This window comes from Tenrec ecaudatus, chromosome 17 (assembly GCF_050624435.1).
Source record: "Tenrec ecaudatus isolate mTenEca1 chromosome 17, mTenEca1.hap1, whole genome shotgun sequence".
In the NCBI taxonomy this organism is placed as follows: Eukaryota; Metazoa; Chordata; class Mammalia; order Afrosoricida; family Tenrecidae; genus Tenrec; species Tenrec ecaudatus.
The window spans coordinates 17887183-17899749 of record NC_134546.1 but is presented as its reverse complement, the minus strand read 5'-3'; the positions used below and the strand labels follow the sequence as shown (position 1 = coordinate 17899749).

The following is a 12567-nucleotide window of genomic DNA, read 5'->3' as shown; positions in this document are numbered from 1 at the left end:
AGACCAAGCGAGAAGTAGCTACCGTTTAATACAAGCCTGCACCAGAACACAACGTGTCGGGGTGTTTTGTTTTTAACCGCAGCTAGGAAGGACCCAGTGTCGTCTGGGGTGGACACAATCTTAGCACCATGACATTGACAGAGGGGCGAGGAAGTCACTTGCGTCCTGCAGGCTCATTCTGACCCCAGGCTGTGCCTCCTGCCTGGGCAGCTGCATGGGGTTGGCGCTGCCGCATGGCTCTGGTTTCTGGGTCAGTGTAGGAAAGCCCTCATCTCAGCACTGGTTGGCCGGAGACCGACTGTGGACCCCCAGCCCTACACGCACGCACGCGCACACACACGCACACGAGCACAACTATTATTTATTATTAATTTTCTTTCTGGTAACTTAACTCCACACACCTAGAGAGCAGCTACGGCAGGAACGACAGTATTGATTCAGCATGTACAAGACCAGTTCAAGGGCTGCATTCACTGCAACCAGACACCCTTTCAGACCCACCAGGAGTCAGCTGGGTTGGGGCAAGGAGTGGGGGATGGGGGCCGACCAGTCATTTGGTTCCTTGGACTTCCCCCTGATTTTCCATTTGGAAGCTCCGGGGCAAAGGCCGGGGTCTAGGTAGGTATGGGCTGGGGATGGACGAAGAGGAAGCCCTGGAGTGGACCGTTCCCAGGTGTGGTCTCCCAATGCCGTGCCGGGGACCATGCGTCTCTCCCCTCCCCCGCTGGGGGGACCAGAGGAGGCAGAGCTTGCCCAGCCCATGCTGACCCACTGCGCAGCCGCTCTTTGGCATCTGCCCAAGGCCTGGGATGCGGTGGGGGTGGAAGGGTAAGGATGATGCCCGTCTTGCCAGGGGCCGGTGTCCTGGCCCTACCTCCTGTCCCCATGACTGCCACCCTTCACGAGCCGTAGTGTTGCCTCTGTTCCCTGGGCTACCACCTCTGGGCTCCCAGCCACTAAGGGGAGCAAGTCGGCATGACGACAGAAGGGCAACTGTGGAAGCAGCTCAAAGTCAAGGGCAACACCCCCCCCCCCGGCATGTACTGAGTCCTGGCTTGAACAGAGAAAAGTCTGTTGACCCCAAAGCTGAGAGAACTCGATCAGCCTGTGCAAAACACGGCAGCGTGCCTATCAAGAGAACGTCTTGTAGCTGGAGGTTACACAGACATCACGCCATGGCTGGGGTGGGCAGCCGAGTCTGTAAGGGGGAGTCACAGACCCTTCTGGAGTCTGGAGGCCTTGCTTCCCTCAGCTGTGCAATAGGGGGTGGACCACCAGCCGCCCTTCTTGGAGACCCCCTGGGAGTGTGCACACAGATGCGCTCGGACCACGGGGACCACATGAGGGCAAGGGACAGGGGCTGAGGGGCAGGGGCTCAACGTCTGGGAGCGGCATGCAAGGCTGGGCGCTCAAACCAAACGTGCCAGGGGAAGACAAGGCGTAACAGGGCGGGCCTAGGCTAAGCCACACCCCAAGTCCATCAGGGTGGACAGAGGACCTCAGGGGAGCTGGGGAGCCTGGGACAGCCCAACTGGATGAGGAAGGACCACATGCTGGTGGGGCGGGTGGGGTGGGCTGCTGGGCCCTGCCAGCCTGGCTTCTCCTCTGGCACCCATCCAGCCCCCTCTTCCACTCCCCCTTCTCTGAGCAGCCAGTGGGGGGATGGGGGAGGTCCTTGGCATCACACAGGAGGCACGGCCAGCAGTCCAGTAGGGAACAGTTACAGGAAGCAGGGGGACGGGTGGTCCCCGCAGAGAAGGGGAAGCCTACCTGCTCCCCACTGCCCCAGGGGCCAGCATCCCAGGCACCTTCTCAGACTGGGCGGAGGGGGTGGTCGTAAGGAGAGTGGGGGCTAGGGGCTCTGGTGGCAGGCAGGAGGAGTGCAGGTGGGGAGAGGAGGGCTGGCTGTCTGGTTGGTGTGGAGTGCAGCATCTTCTACGACCACATCTATTCCTGTTTCTATGCTATGCTAGCGACACGAAGCACCGTTTGTATTGTTTCTGTTTTTTGTTTTCCCCACAGGATGCACAAACAAGTCAAACCAAACCACTGCGCAAACCAAACGTGCAAAACAAAACCATGTACACGCGCCTAGCACCAGCCTCACACCGCTCAGCCCGCCCTTCCTGGTCTGTGACTCCCAGAGGGCATGGGGAAGGGAAGAGAAGCCGGCGAGGGGCGCAGGGTATCCCCACCACACCCACTCGGGGCCAGGGGTGCATCGGGAAGAACAGGGTGTCCCGGGCATGGCCGGTGGAAAGCAAACGCCCTCCCCAACCTGGCAAATGCCACCCTGGGCCCAAGGGGGTGGGGAAGGGAGCCCGTGCCTTTGAAAACCCAAAGCTGCTCAGCCTGGGGAGGGCACAGGAGCCTGGGAGCTCCCCAAGGCAGCACGGGGAGGGGCTGGGCTAGGGTCTATGCATCGGGCTTTGTGCATAGTGTGGGGGTCCTGGCCCCCAGAAAACTCTGCTGGGGCGAGGCAGGAAAGGACTACAGCAGGAAGAACACATTTCAAAGTGCCTGTTAGGGTTGGCTTGAAGCACAGTGAAGTACACTTTAGATGTGGGAAGGGTTCCCCGGTCTGTGGGCCCCCCCACAGGTGGTGAGCTGCCCAGCCCAGCCTCTCCGGCCCCTGCGGCGGCCGGAAGGTGTGCGGGGCTGGTGGTGGCGGTGCGTCTTCACTTGGGGGGCTGGTCAGTGCCTTTACCAAATGCCGCTTGACCTGCCTCCGGGGGGAGCAAGGATCCGAGCCGAAGCTCGCTTTGGAACATGGTCATCGATCTGAGAACCTGCGGGGAGGAAGCAGACAGGTGAGTGAGCTGCCCCCGTTCCTCACCCCCACCAGTCACTGGAGGCCCAGGGGCTGCCAAGGCCAGGGGAGTGGCCTCTATCTAATTCAGTTCTCACAGCGATGCTCCCCCGTGTACAGATGAGGAAACTGAGGCTCAGGGAAGTCCAGAGGTTGGCCCACTGTTGGGTCCACAGCTACACACATTTCTAAGTGGCAGAGGCTGGATGCGAACCCAGAGCTTCTGCTTCTGGGCATTTAACTGCCCACCAGGCAGCCTTCACTGCCTCCCAAGCCTTGGGTTTCCTGGTGCCTATACCTCGGGGTTTGGGAAAGGGAGGGAGGGAGGGAGGGGGCATTCCTTTGCTGCCAGAACTGAAGAGCCCAAGACTTAGCTAGAAATGGAGAGAGGGCCCAGTGCTTCAGGGAGACAGTGGGGCCTTCTCCAGGGGAGGGTGGGGCATGACATCATCACTGCCAGCCAACATCACATGCCTCACCAGAGACGCAGCTGCAGCTACCCCATCAGGTTAATTTTTAAGTTGATAATTCTGTGTGGCCCCGGGAGGAGCTGATCAATACCACATGGTCTTTGGCAGGAAAAGGGTCCTCCACCCCTGCCCTAGAACACATGAGGATTGGGGCAGAGTGCAGGGGGTCGCTGCCTGGGGCCCATTAGAGAATGAGGCGTGTTCTGCCCAGTCACTCTGCCCAGACACTCTGGAAGGAGCAGGGGCAGCCGCTGGCCTATGGAAGCCACATGGTTTGGGGGACCTTGTTGCCTCCTGGGGTGGGGAGGGGGTTGTTGCAGGTGCTAGCCAAGGCAGCACCCCTGGGACCTGGCCTAGTGGACCCCTCACCTGGTGGGAGCAGCAGTGGGCCCAGAGCCCAGGGGGAGCTGTGTCCTTAATAAGTTCGGCTCTGAGGCAGAGGTGCACAGTGGAGAGAGGGCCCCCCAGCCCCAGACTCTAAGCACCTCAGTTTTGACCAAGGCCAGGCACAGCGGAAGCTTAGCAGGGCCCCCTCCTTCCGGGGCTCCTCCAGTCAGAATGCTCATATTTCTCCCAGTAGATTCCACGTGTTCAGTGTGAGGACTAAGCCCTTGTCCCTCTCGAAGTTTGGGCTCCCAGTCCAGAACCTGTGAGCTGCCACTCGGCCTCCATCCGAGTGCATCCCCGAACCAATCAGCTCGGCTCCTGGGGAACTGAAAGATGTGGGCGCCTGCCCCCTTTAAATGGTGGTAGTTTCCACCTGCTCTGTCTGAAGGTCCAGGGTGCCTGATAGCCCTGCGCATTCCCCTCTGGGGTCCAGAACTTGAGAGACAGTGGGTCCCCCTCCCTAATGCCTGCACGGTGTCCCACTGACAAGAACAAAGTCCCCGTGCACAGACAGTCAAGGCTAAGAGGAGTCTGAGGCTCCGAGTCACGGCTCCGGGAGGCAGCAGGAGTAGACCCCAGCAGTCAGAACCAGGCAGGACACATCCCAGGAGCGCAGAGCTTCTGCTGATGCACTGTGTGTCCGGGACATGACCCAAGGGACAGAAAGATAAGGGAGGAGGCTGAGAGTTAGAAGTCAAAGGAGAACTAATGTGTGTTTACTTAACCCTTTCACAGATGAATGGTTTTCTGCTTTGAATTGTTTTACTGATACCACAGGTTTCCATCATGGAAGCCATGGTGCAATCAAGGTAGAAATACCTTTTTTTTTTCCAGGAAGGGGGAAGGAATATGGATTGTGATTACAAAGATGTGGGGTACCCAGGTCCCAAGTGGAGTTGTGGTAGGATGGGTGGGCAGAGGCCCGTGTCTTCAGATCCCCGCAGGTTTCTGTCAGGTGGTAGCACAAACTACAATTGGGATAACAGTTTCCCAAGAAACCTGAGAAGCTGAAAATGTTGGTGGGTGATATAGGTCCCATGGGTCACAAGAGGGTTAAGGTTATGTAGTGCAATTCCTGGTGGAGAAGAAGGCTGAGGAGGGGAAAAAGTGGATCAGGTGTAGACAGGTCAGAGGGAGGGAGGAGAGGCAAGTTTTTTGGAGAGGCTGGCAAGGGGCGGGGATGGACAGTGGGGAGGGGGGAGGCGGCTAAGGTCCTACAGACCCCAGAGAGGGCTTTTTCTTTGGAATGCAGGTCGTTTCTGGGACAGCCCCTGTGCTCAGGGCCCCTAAGGTGTTTCATGGAACAAAGAGCTCTTAATTCAAGAACCGTGGCTAGAGTTCAAGACTGGCCAAGGCTTGTCTGGGCAGCTCATGTCCCAGGGGCCAGGAGACCACCTGTTCTCCTCCAACGGACCCCACACACTCAGTGGACATCGACTAGGGAGGGAGGGAGGGGGGGAGAGAGAGAGAGAGAGGAGGAAAAGGAGAAGCAGGCATAAGTCCCACTGCCTGGGGTGGCCTCTCCTCCCTCCACCCCACTGCCTCACTGTGGGGGGAATCCCGGTGGTCCTTGCTCTTACCAGAGAGGCTGAAGCTGGATTCATGAAGGTCCCTCACGCCCCCATGCCGGGTAACTGGCCGGGTAGGAGTGTCTGCGAGTGGCGTTCCCATCTCTTTTTTCCCGGGATGTACAACCACAGCTACGTCCCCCAGGTAGGGAGTGCGGTCCACTCCCTTAACCTTTAAGGTCTAATGAAAGATGGAGAAAACAACAGGACCATCAGAGCCAAGGGATTGGGAGGCAGCCCCCAGGAGGGCCCACAGGGTGTTAGAAGCTGCCCGTCTGCTCACGGCCCAGGACAAAGGGTTCTTACACCAGAGCCCAGAGGTTGGAGGATTCTGGAGTCCCTGACAATTGTGTGAATGTACCCCTGAGGTGTGTGTGATGTCCCCTGGCTCCTCCCCCACATCAGTGGAAACCTCACAAGGTTGCAGGTAGGCATCGAAGATATTCACCATCACGGGCCCTCTGGCACACAGCAATGCCAGGTTCTCACGAGACCATGCATTTGGGGGGGGGGGGTTGGGCTGATTCAGATCTAGTGCCCAGGATGATACCAAGGCAGTGGAGTTAGGAGGCTGCGTTCTGGAACCAGACTGACTGAGCTCCAAGCCTTGTACTGCCACCTGTGAACTGTGCGACCTTGCACAAGGGACCCCGGTGACTTCTCGGCACCTCAGTTTCCTCATCTGTAAAGTCAGGATAGAAGCCACTACATCGTAGAATGGCTATGGGGTCGGATGGACAAAGAGATGCAACACTTTCCAATCCACCCCTCTTGTCAGGCTCAGGGGAGTCTTGGTCAGGGGCCTTGAGTCACTACCCCACCTGGTAGAACGGGCTCTGCTGGTCCTCGGGTCACCCTGGGCTGGCACCTATGCAGACCTGCCAGGGAGTGGGTGTTCTGAGCACAGCTGGGTGGGCAAGGGCAGTAGAAGCTACTCTGAACGTGTCTGGGAGGGAACAAGGAGGGGAGGCTGCTGAGGATCGAGAAAAGGCAATGGAGAAGGAAAATGATGTCACCCGTGGGGCACTCTGACTGTGGGGCAGAGGTCGTGTGACTATCTATCTGACGGCAAGCATGCCAAACTCAAGTTTGTCCTTAAAAGGCCTTCTCCTAGGAGCGGATTCCTAGAGACTTCAGGCCATGCTAACTTAGTCTGTCTCTTAGAAGGTCCTTTCCACTCCCAGTCCTTTGGTGGGGGCTGGAGCTGGAGCTGGTCCCAGGGGAGGGGCTGGATCTGGGACTGGGAAGCTGATGCTGGCCTGGGAGATGGCTGCACTGTTCTTGCTTTTTTCCGGGGGTGTGAGAAAAGAGGGGGAGTGGAGGGGTCTTTTGGAAGGCACTTGGGTGCATGGCTCCCCTGAGCTGGTACTTAGGGCCTGGCGTAGTCACACCCTGATGTACGGGTAGCTGACCAACAAGGTCAGGTGACAGCAATTTGCCCGACTGTGGCCCAGAAACCTTCAGGGGGACATTATCTCCAGAACTCGCAGGGGGCACCAGCCGTGCACAGAGGACCTGGACGAGGCAGACTGGGGGAAACCACGCTAGACGGGCATTCTGACTCAGCAACCCTAGAGGACAGAGTCGCACTGCCCCTGTGGGGTTCTGAAGCTGTAATGCTGTACCAGAACAGAAAGCCTCACCTTTCTCCTTTGGAAAGGTTGATGGGTTTGAACTGCTGACCTTGTGGTTAGCAGCCCAGAGTGTGACCCTCTATGCCACCAGGGATCCTCTGCACTAGGGAAGCGAGCAACATAATAGGATTTGGGGCAAATCGGATGAAGAAATTTTAAAAAATGAGAAGGTCAAGGATGAGTGTCTCTCAAGTGAGCCTTGGTGAGAGCAGCTGGTGTGGGGGCAGAGGGAGCATGGCTCCCAGGCCTCAGCCACAATACATCTGACAACTCACCCTTCCCCAGCCGGCAGCCAGAGAGAAACCACCACCATGTCCTCACACCCGGGGAAAGAGGAAGAACATGGTGCTGTCTCTCAGGAAGGTTCTTTTTCTACCAGAGCTCCCGCACAGGCTAGGGCTGCCCTCCCCAGCACCCTGGCTGCTCACTGGGGATTTCCGCCAGCTCTCAGGGCAAAGGCTGCAGCCAGTCCCCAGGCAGCGAGGGTGAGGGCGAGAGTGAGGGGGGCGAGGGCGAGGACTGGCTGTTTGCCCCTCAGAGAGAGGAGCTCCTGGAAATGAGCTGGAGTCTGAGGTGGGAGTGGAGGTTAGCTACGACCTCAGGGCCATCCTCACTGCTCCAGACTTGACCACGCCAGCTCACCCACCCTTCCGTAGTCACAGAGATTTGAGAAACAGCAACTCCAGGGCAAATAAGACAGCTCAGGCTCCACCTGCCCTGAGGCCCTATATAAACTACTATATCTATTGTTCCCAAAGCACGTGTCCGGTGGCCAATGCTAAAAATCGTTCCCCAGCAGGGGGTGGCGGCTTCACGCTCTCCCCCTGCATCCCCTTGCCTGCCCCACCTTACCTTCTCTCTCTGGACCAGCTTCTTGTAGACAGTGTCCGGGAAGGACCGCAGCGGGCAGAACTTGCCGGTGCCCTCGGCGCACATGAAGACTCCATTCTCGTACACCACGCGGCCCCGGCTGATGGTGACCAGCGGCACGCCGTGGCAGCGCATGTTTTCATACAGGTTGAAGTCTCCTCCCTGCACCTGGGTGCTGGCTGAGATCGTCCTGGGGTGGGGGAGGCAGGGAGAGAAAACAAGAACCCTGAGGAGAGGTCAGGCTCTCCTAGGATGTTCACGGGAAGGGGTGGTGCCCAGAGGCTGCGCCAAGCAAGCTCCAGCACCGGCTATAGCTACGACCGCTGGGAATGGGGACCGGTGCCAGCCATCAGGAAGCAGAGCCAACGGAATCAGTTACAGCCCATGGCGACCCCCTGCGTGTCAGAGAAGAACTGGGCTCCAAAGGGTTTTCAGTGGCTGATGTGTTACACGATCATGATCCCAGACGTGCCTTTCAGTTCTGACTAGACCGGGCCATGCACACCGGTACAGATAAGAGCTCATGACACAGACACACGGAATCCAGGTGAGATAAACCCCTCAGGAACAGAAATGGGAGTAGTGATACCAGGAAGCTCAGGTGAGGGGTGGAGGGGAGGAAGGGGGAACCGATCGCAATGATCGATGCATAATCTGCACACACACCCCCAACCAGCGGGGGGGAGAACAACAGAAAAGCAGGTGAATGGAGACAGTGGTCGGTGTAAGATATGAAAATAATAAAGAGTCACGAGGGGTGGGGGAAGGGAAAAAGCTGATACCAAGAGTGCGAATAGAAAGTACATGTTTAGACAATGATGATGACAGCATATGTCCAGATATGCTTGATACAATGGATGGATGGAATGTTCTATGAAAGGATTAAAGGAAAGGCACACCAGCAGTGCTGTCTTGCATGGCGTGTCTGGGAAGACAAGAGGTGAGTTCCGTATCCATCCGTGCCCACTACGCCCAGCACGTGCCATTTAGCCACACTCTGGGTGCCTACTGAGGCTCTGGGGGCCAGACACGGTGCCCTCAAACAGAGAAGCAGAGGATGGGCAGAAAAGGCCAGGGGTGTCTATGGGTCTGGTCAGCCCGCCACGCAGCAGCTAGGTGATGTGGGGAGTCTGCTTAGTTTCTTCGGGAGGAGCACGGAAATAGAGACAAGCCCCTGAGTTGCTTCTCAGAGCCGTGTGGGAATAGGATGAGGAAAGATTAAGATGGGACCCCACTTGGAGAACTGGCACGGGCTGGGCAGGTGCGGCTACACTGGACCAGGCTTCAAACCACACCCCCCATCCCTGGTCGCTGGTTCTCAGCGCCCGGTGCACAGCAGCCCTGCCGTGCAAACATGCCAGGCCTGTGGGTTGGAGAACGCACGTTCCTTCCCTTCCCAAGTCCCTCCAGCCCGGAAGAGGGCAGCATGTTTTACTTTGTCGCTTCCGGGTCCCACACCACCACGTCGGCATCGGCTCCTGGGATGATGCGGCCCTTTCGGGGGTACAGGTTGAGAATCTTGGCTGCATCGGAGCTGGTCACGGCCACGAAACGGTTCTCATCCATCTTTCCTCCGACCTGAAATGGGGGTGGAAGTGTCAAGCCAGCCAGGCCCCGGGCGAGGGCCTCAAACCCAGGTCACCTTGACCCTGTCTTGATGGTGGGCTGCACGGGATGAGACGGATGACATCTTGCCCTCCGTCAGCCCTGATGGGCAGCAGGGCCCTGTTCTAACAGGCTGTCCACGTGGTGGTGCACGCCCACCGACTCTGTAAGAGCAGCCCCACCCCGGCGCCCCTCTAGATGAAGCAGGAGCCTAGAGCATTGTTGCCCGAGTCCCCCACCTGTGAGAGCACAGGAGCCTCTCTGAGGGGGTTCCTGAGTGACTCCTGGTCCCACCCACCTCTCCCCTGAGTGGGCAGCTCAGTCCTGAGGACGCCCACTCTCGCTGGGGCTGATCCTCTTTGCTGTACCTAACTGGGAGGGCTCCTGGCCCACCATTCATCCTTCTTCGAAGGCAGAACAGGTGCTCTTCTGAGCCCCAGTCCCTGTCGTCTTTATTTACTTATTTTTTTGAAAAGCAATTAAAGAGCATATATCAAGCGCCTCAAAAACGTCCATGTCTGTGGGCCCAGAAATGTCCTTCCAGGAGTCTTCCCGGAGGAAATGATCAGAAGTGCAGGCATCTGAACAGAGAGGTTCTTGCCGTATTCTCTGTAAGAGCAGGCGTTGGACGATGGCTCTAAACCCCAGGGAATCATCCCCCAAATGATGGTGCTTCCATTGGAGGAAATATTACATCTCTCTCACTGCCAAGGTAGTCGATGCTGACTCACAGCGACTGTATAAGACACACACACACACACACACCCCACCACCACACACACACGGTTTTCTCTTTACAGGAGTATACACCTCATCTTTCTCCTGAAGAGCAGCGAATGGCGATTTTGAACTGCTGACCTTGGGGTGAACAGCTCAACACGTTCAAACCCCCTCCCCCCAATAAACAGGACTATGGATTCGGGAAGCAACCCCAAATACACTGATAGGTGATAACACAAAGGAAAGATGAATTCTGTTTTTCAAGTAACAGGAGAGGGCTTCAAAAAGCTAGTGGGAACATGGAATTGAAAGATAATGTGATTCCCATGCCCCCCCAAGCTTTTAGAAGTCCCCTCAGATCTAGTACAAGCATAGAAAAAGACCAGAGAAACATAGCCACGGGCTGACAGAGGTAATTCTGGGCATGAAATGATGCTGATTCATTTCCCCTTATACTTTCTGTGTTTTCCAGTTTCCTAGACTAAACTGCATGGTCTCTTTTGACCAGGGGGGTAAAAACACAAAGAAGGAAAAAACGATCTCTTTTGTGTTGCTTTATTTTTGAGTGAAGCGAGAAGCTGTGGTTGAACCAGCTCACCTAAGAATTTTGTCAGTGAGGAGTCCTGGAGTAACCCCACCACCTTGGGTTGGGTGGGGAGGGGCCCGGGGAAACATACCACGCCTCTCTCCCAGATGACGCTCATGCGGTCTTGTACGCCGCTCACGCCGTGCGGGATCTTGGTGAAGTCCTCCTTGCCCATGGCTTTCTGCTTCGTGGTGAATGGCCGGTGGTCGGAGGCCACGATGTTCAGAGTGTCACTGGGCGGATAGAAGGAAGTGACCAGGTCAGAAGGGAGCAAGACTGCGGGGAGGAAGGTGTGGGGCCTTGGCTTAGCTCGACATCGGGCAAAGCGATCTAAATCTCAGCCCTGCCACTTGGTACCTTAACCCACGGGCAGTGTGGCAGTGCACTGTCCTAACTGGGCACCTGCTAGGACAAGCCCCACCTTGACTGCTCACGGTGTGTTAAGCATCAACACGGTCCCAACTGTCATCTGAAGGGCACCCAGCCTGCATCCTCCCACGCCTCTGATTCTGGTCATGGGCCACCCCAGAGTCAGGACAAATGGCATCGCCAGCACCCTGGGCCAGGACAATGGGGGGACAGGAGTCTGTACAGCTTCCTGCACTTGGCCTGGGCAGCACCTCTCTGCCTGCACTTAGTCTTCAGGGCTAGGTCACAGATGAGGGCTGCCCGTCAGCAACGGCCTTTCTCTGCCGCCACCAGTTACGCACGGTCCTCACAAGCCTCTGCAGCATCTCTCCGAATCAGCCATCCCGGGCTAAGAGCCCACAGTCCCTGCTGGGTTCATTTCTCTATATTACGGCTCACAGAATTCACTTAGCCTGTTATTACCTGCAACTTAGCAGGACCTAACCCAACCTGCTGCCCTCAAGCCAATAATGATCCTCTAGGGAGGGACAGAGGAGATGGCAGACCTCTGTGGGACTAGACAGCTTCATCTTTCTCCTGGGCAGCAGCTGATGGATTGACTGCATCACCTACAGCACCCGTTACTATAACCGGGAAGGAGATGAGTGAAGAGACACCGGAAGCCAGCTTGGGTGAGTTCCTAGTTTCCCGTGACATGCTACACCCTCTCCCATACAAGGATGCTCCCAGCATTCCCCACAGCCTCCAGAGAAAGTCCTCAGACCCAGGGTTCCAGAGCCTCTGGGACCCAATGCATAGGTATGACTTGTTTGTTATTTAAATCATTTTATTGGGGGCTCATACAACTCTTGTCACAATCCATATATGCATCCGTTGTGTCAAGCACATTTGTACATTTGTTTGCCCTCATCATTCTCAGAACATTTGCTTTCTACTTGAGCCCTTGGTATCAGCTCCTCATTTCCCCCCCTCCCTCCTCACTCCCCCCTCCCTCACGAACCTTGATAATTTATAAATTATTATTATTTTGTCATGTCTTACACTATCTGATGTCTCCCTTCACCCACTTTTCTGTTGTCCGTCCTCCGGTTCCCCCTTTATACCCCACCTTCCCTCCCGGTATCGCCACTCTCACCACTGGTCCTGAAGGGATCATCTGTTCTGGATTCCCTGTGTTTCCAGCTCCTATATGTACCAGTGTACATCCTCTGGTCTAGCCGGATTTGTAAGGTAGAATTGGGATCATGATAGTGGGGTTGGGGAGTAAGCATTTAAGAACTAGAGGAAAGTTGTATGTTTCATCATTGCTACACTGCACCCTGACTGTCTCCTCCCCATGACCCTTCTTTAAGGGGGATGTCCAGTTGGTATAGGCATGACTTAATGACTATGCATTACTGGCTGAATCATTCCCCCTCTTTTTCTGTCATCAGGGTGGGGTTGGGTGCCTCCCTGGTTCATTTGCATACATTTACATACAGCCTGGCTGTTTGGGGATGTGGGGGCAGAGGACAAAGACACTTTGGGTAACTGGGGAGTTCCCAGGCCT

General features: G+C 56.5%; 1 protein-coding gene across 1 annotated transcript in view; it reads right to left on the bottom strand.

Annotated features, from left to right (window-relative positions):
• Positions 1 to 2703: 2703 nt before the first annotated feature.
• DPYSL5 (dihydropyrimidinase like 5) overlaps positions 2704 to 12567 on the bottom strand; it is a 47565-nt gene continuing 37701 nt past the window's right edge. Inside the window, exons 8-12 of the mRNA XM_075535761.1 lie at positions 10741 to 10882; positions 9174 to 9316; positions 7721 to 7928; positions 5247 to 5415; positions 2704 to 2789 (exon numbers count right to left, since the gene is read on the bottom strand). Of these exons, the coding sequence (XP_075391876.1) occupies positions 2704 to 2789; positions 5247 to 5415; positions 7721 to 7928; positions 9174 to 9316; positions 10741 to 10882 (748 nt within the window). The remainder of the gene's footprint in view (positions 2790 to 5246; positions 5416 to 7720; positions 7929 to 9173; positions 9317 to 10740; positions 10883 to 12567) is intronic.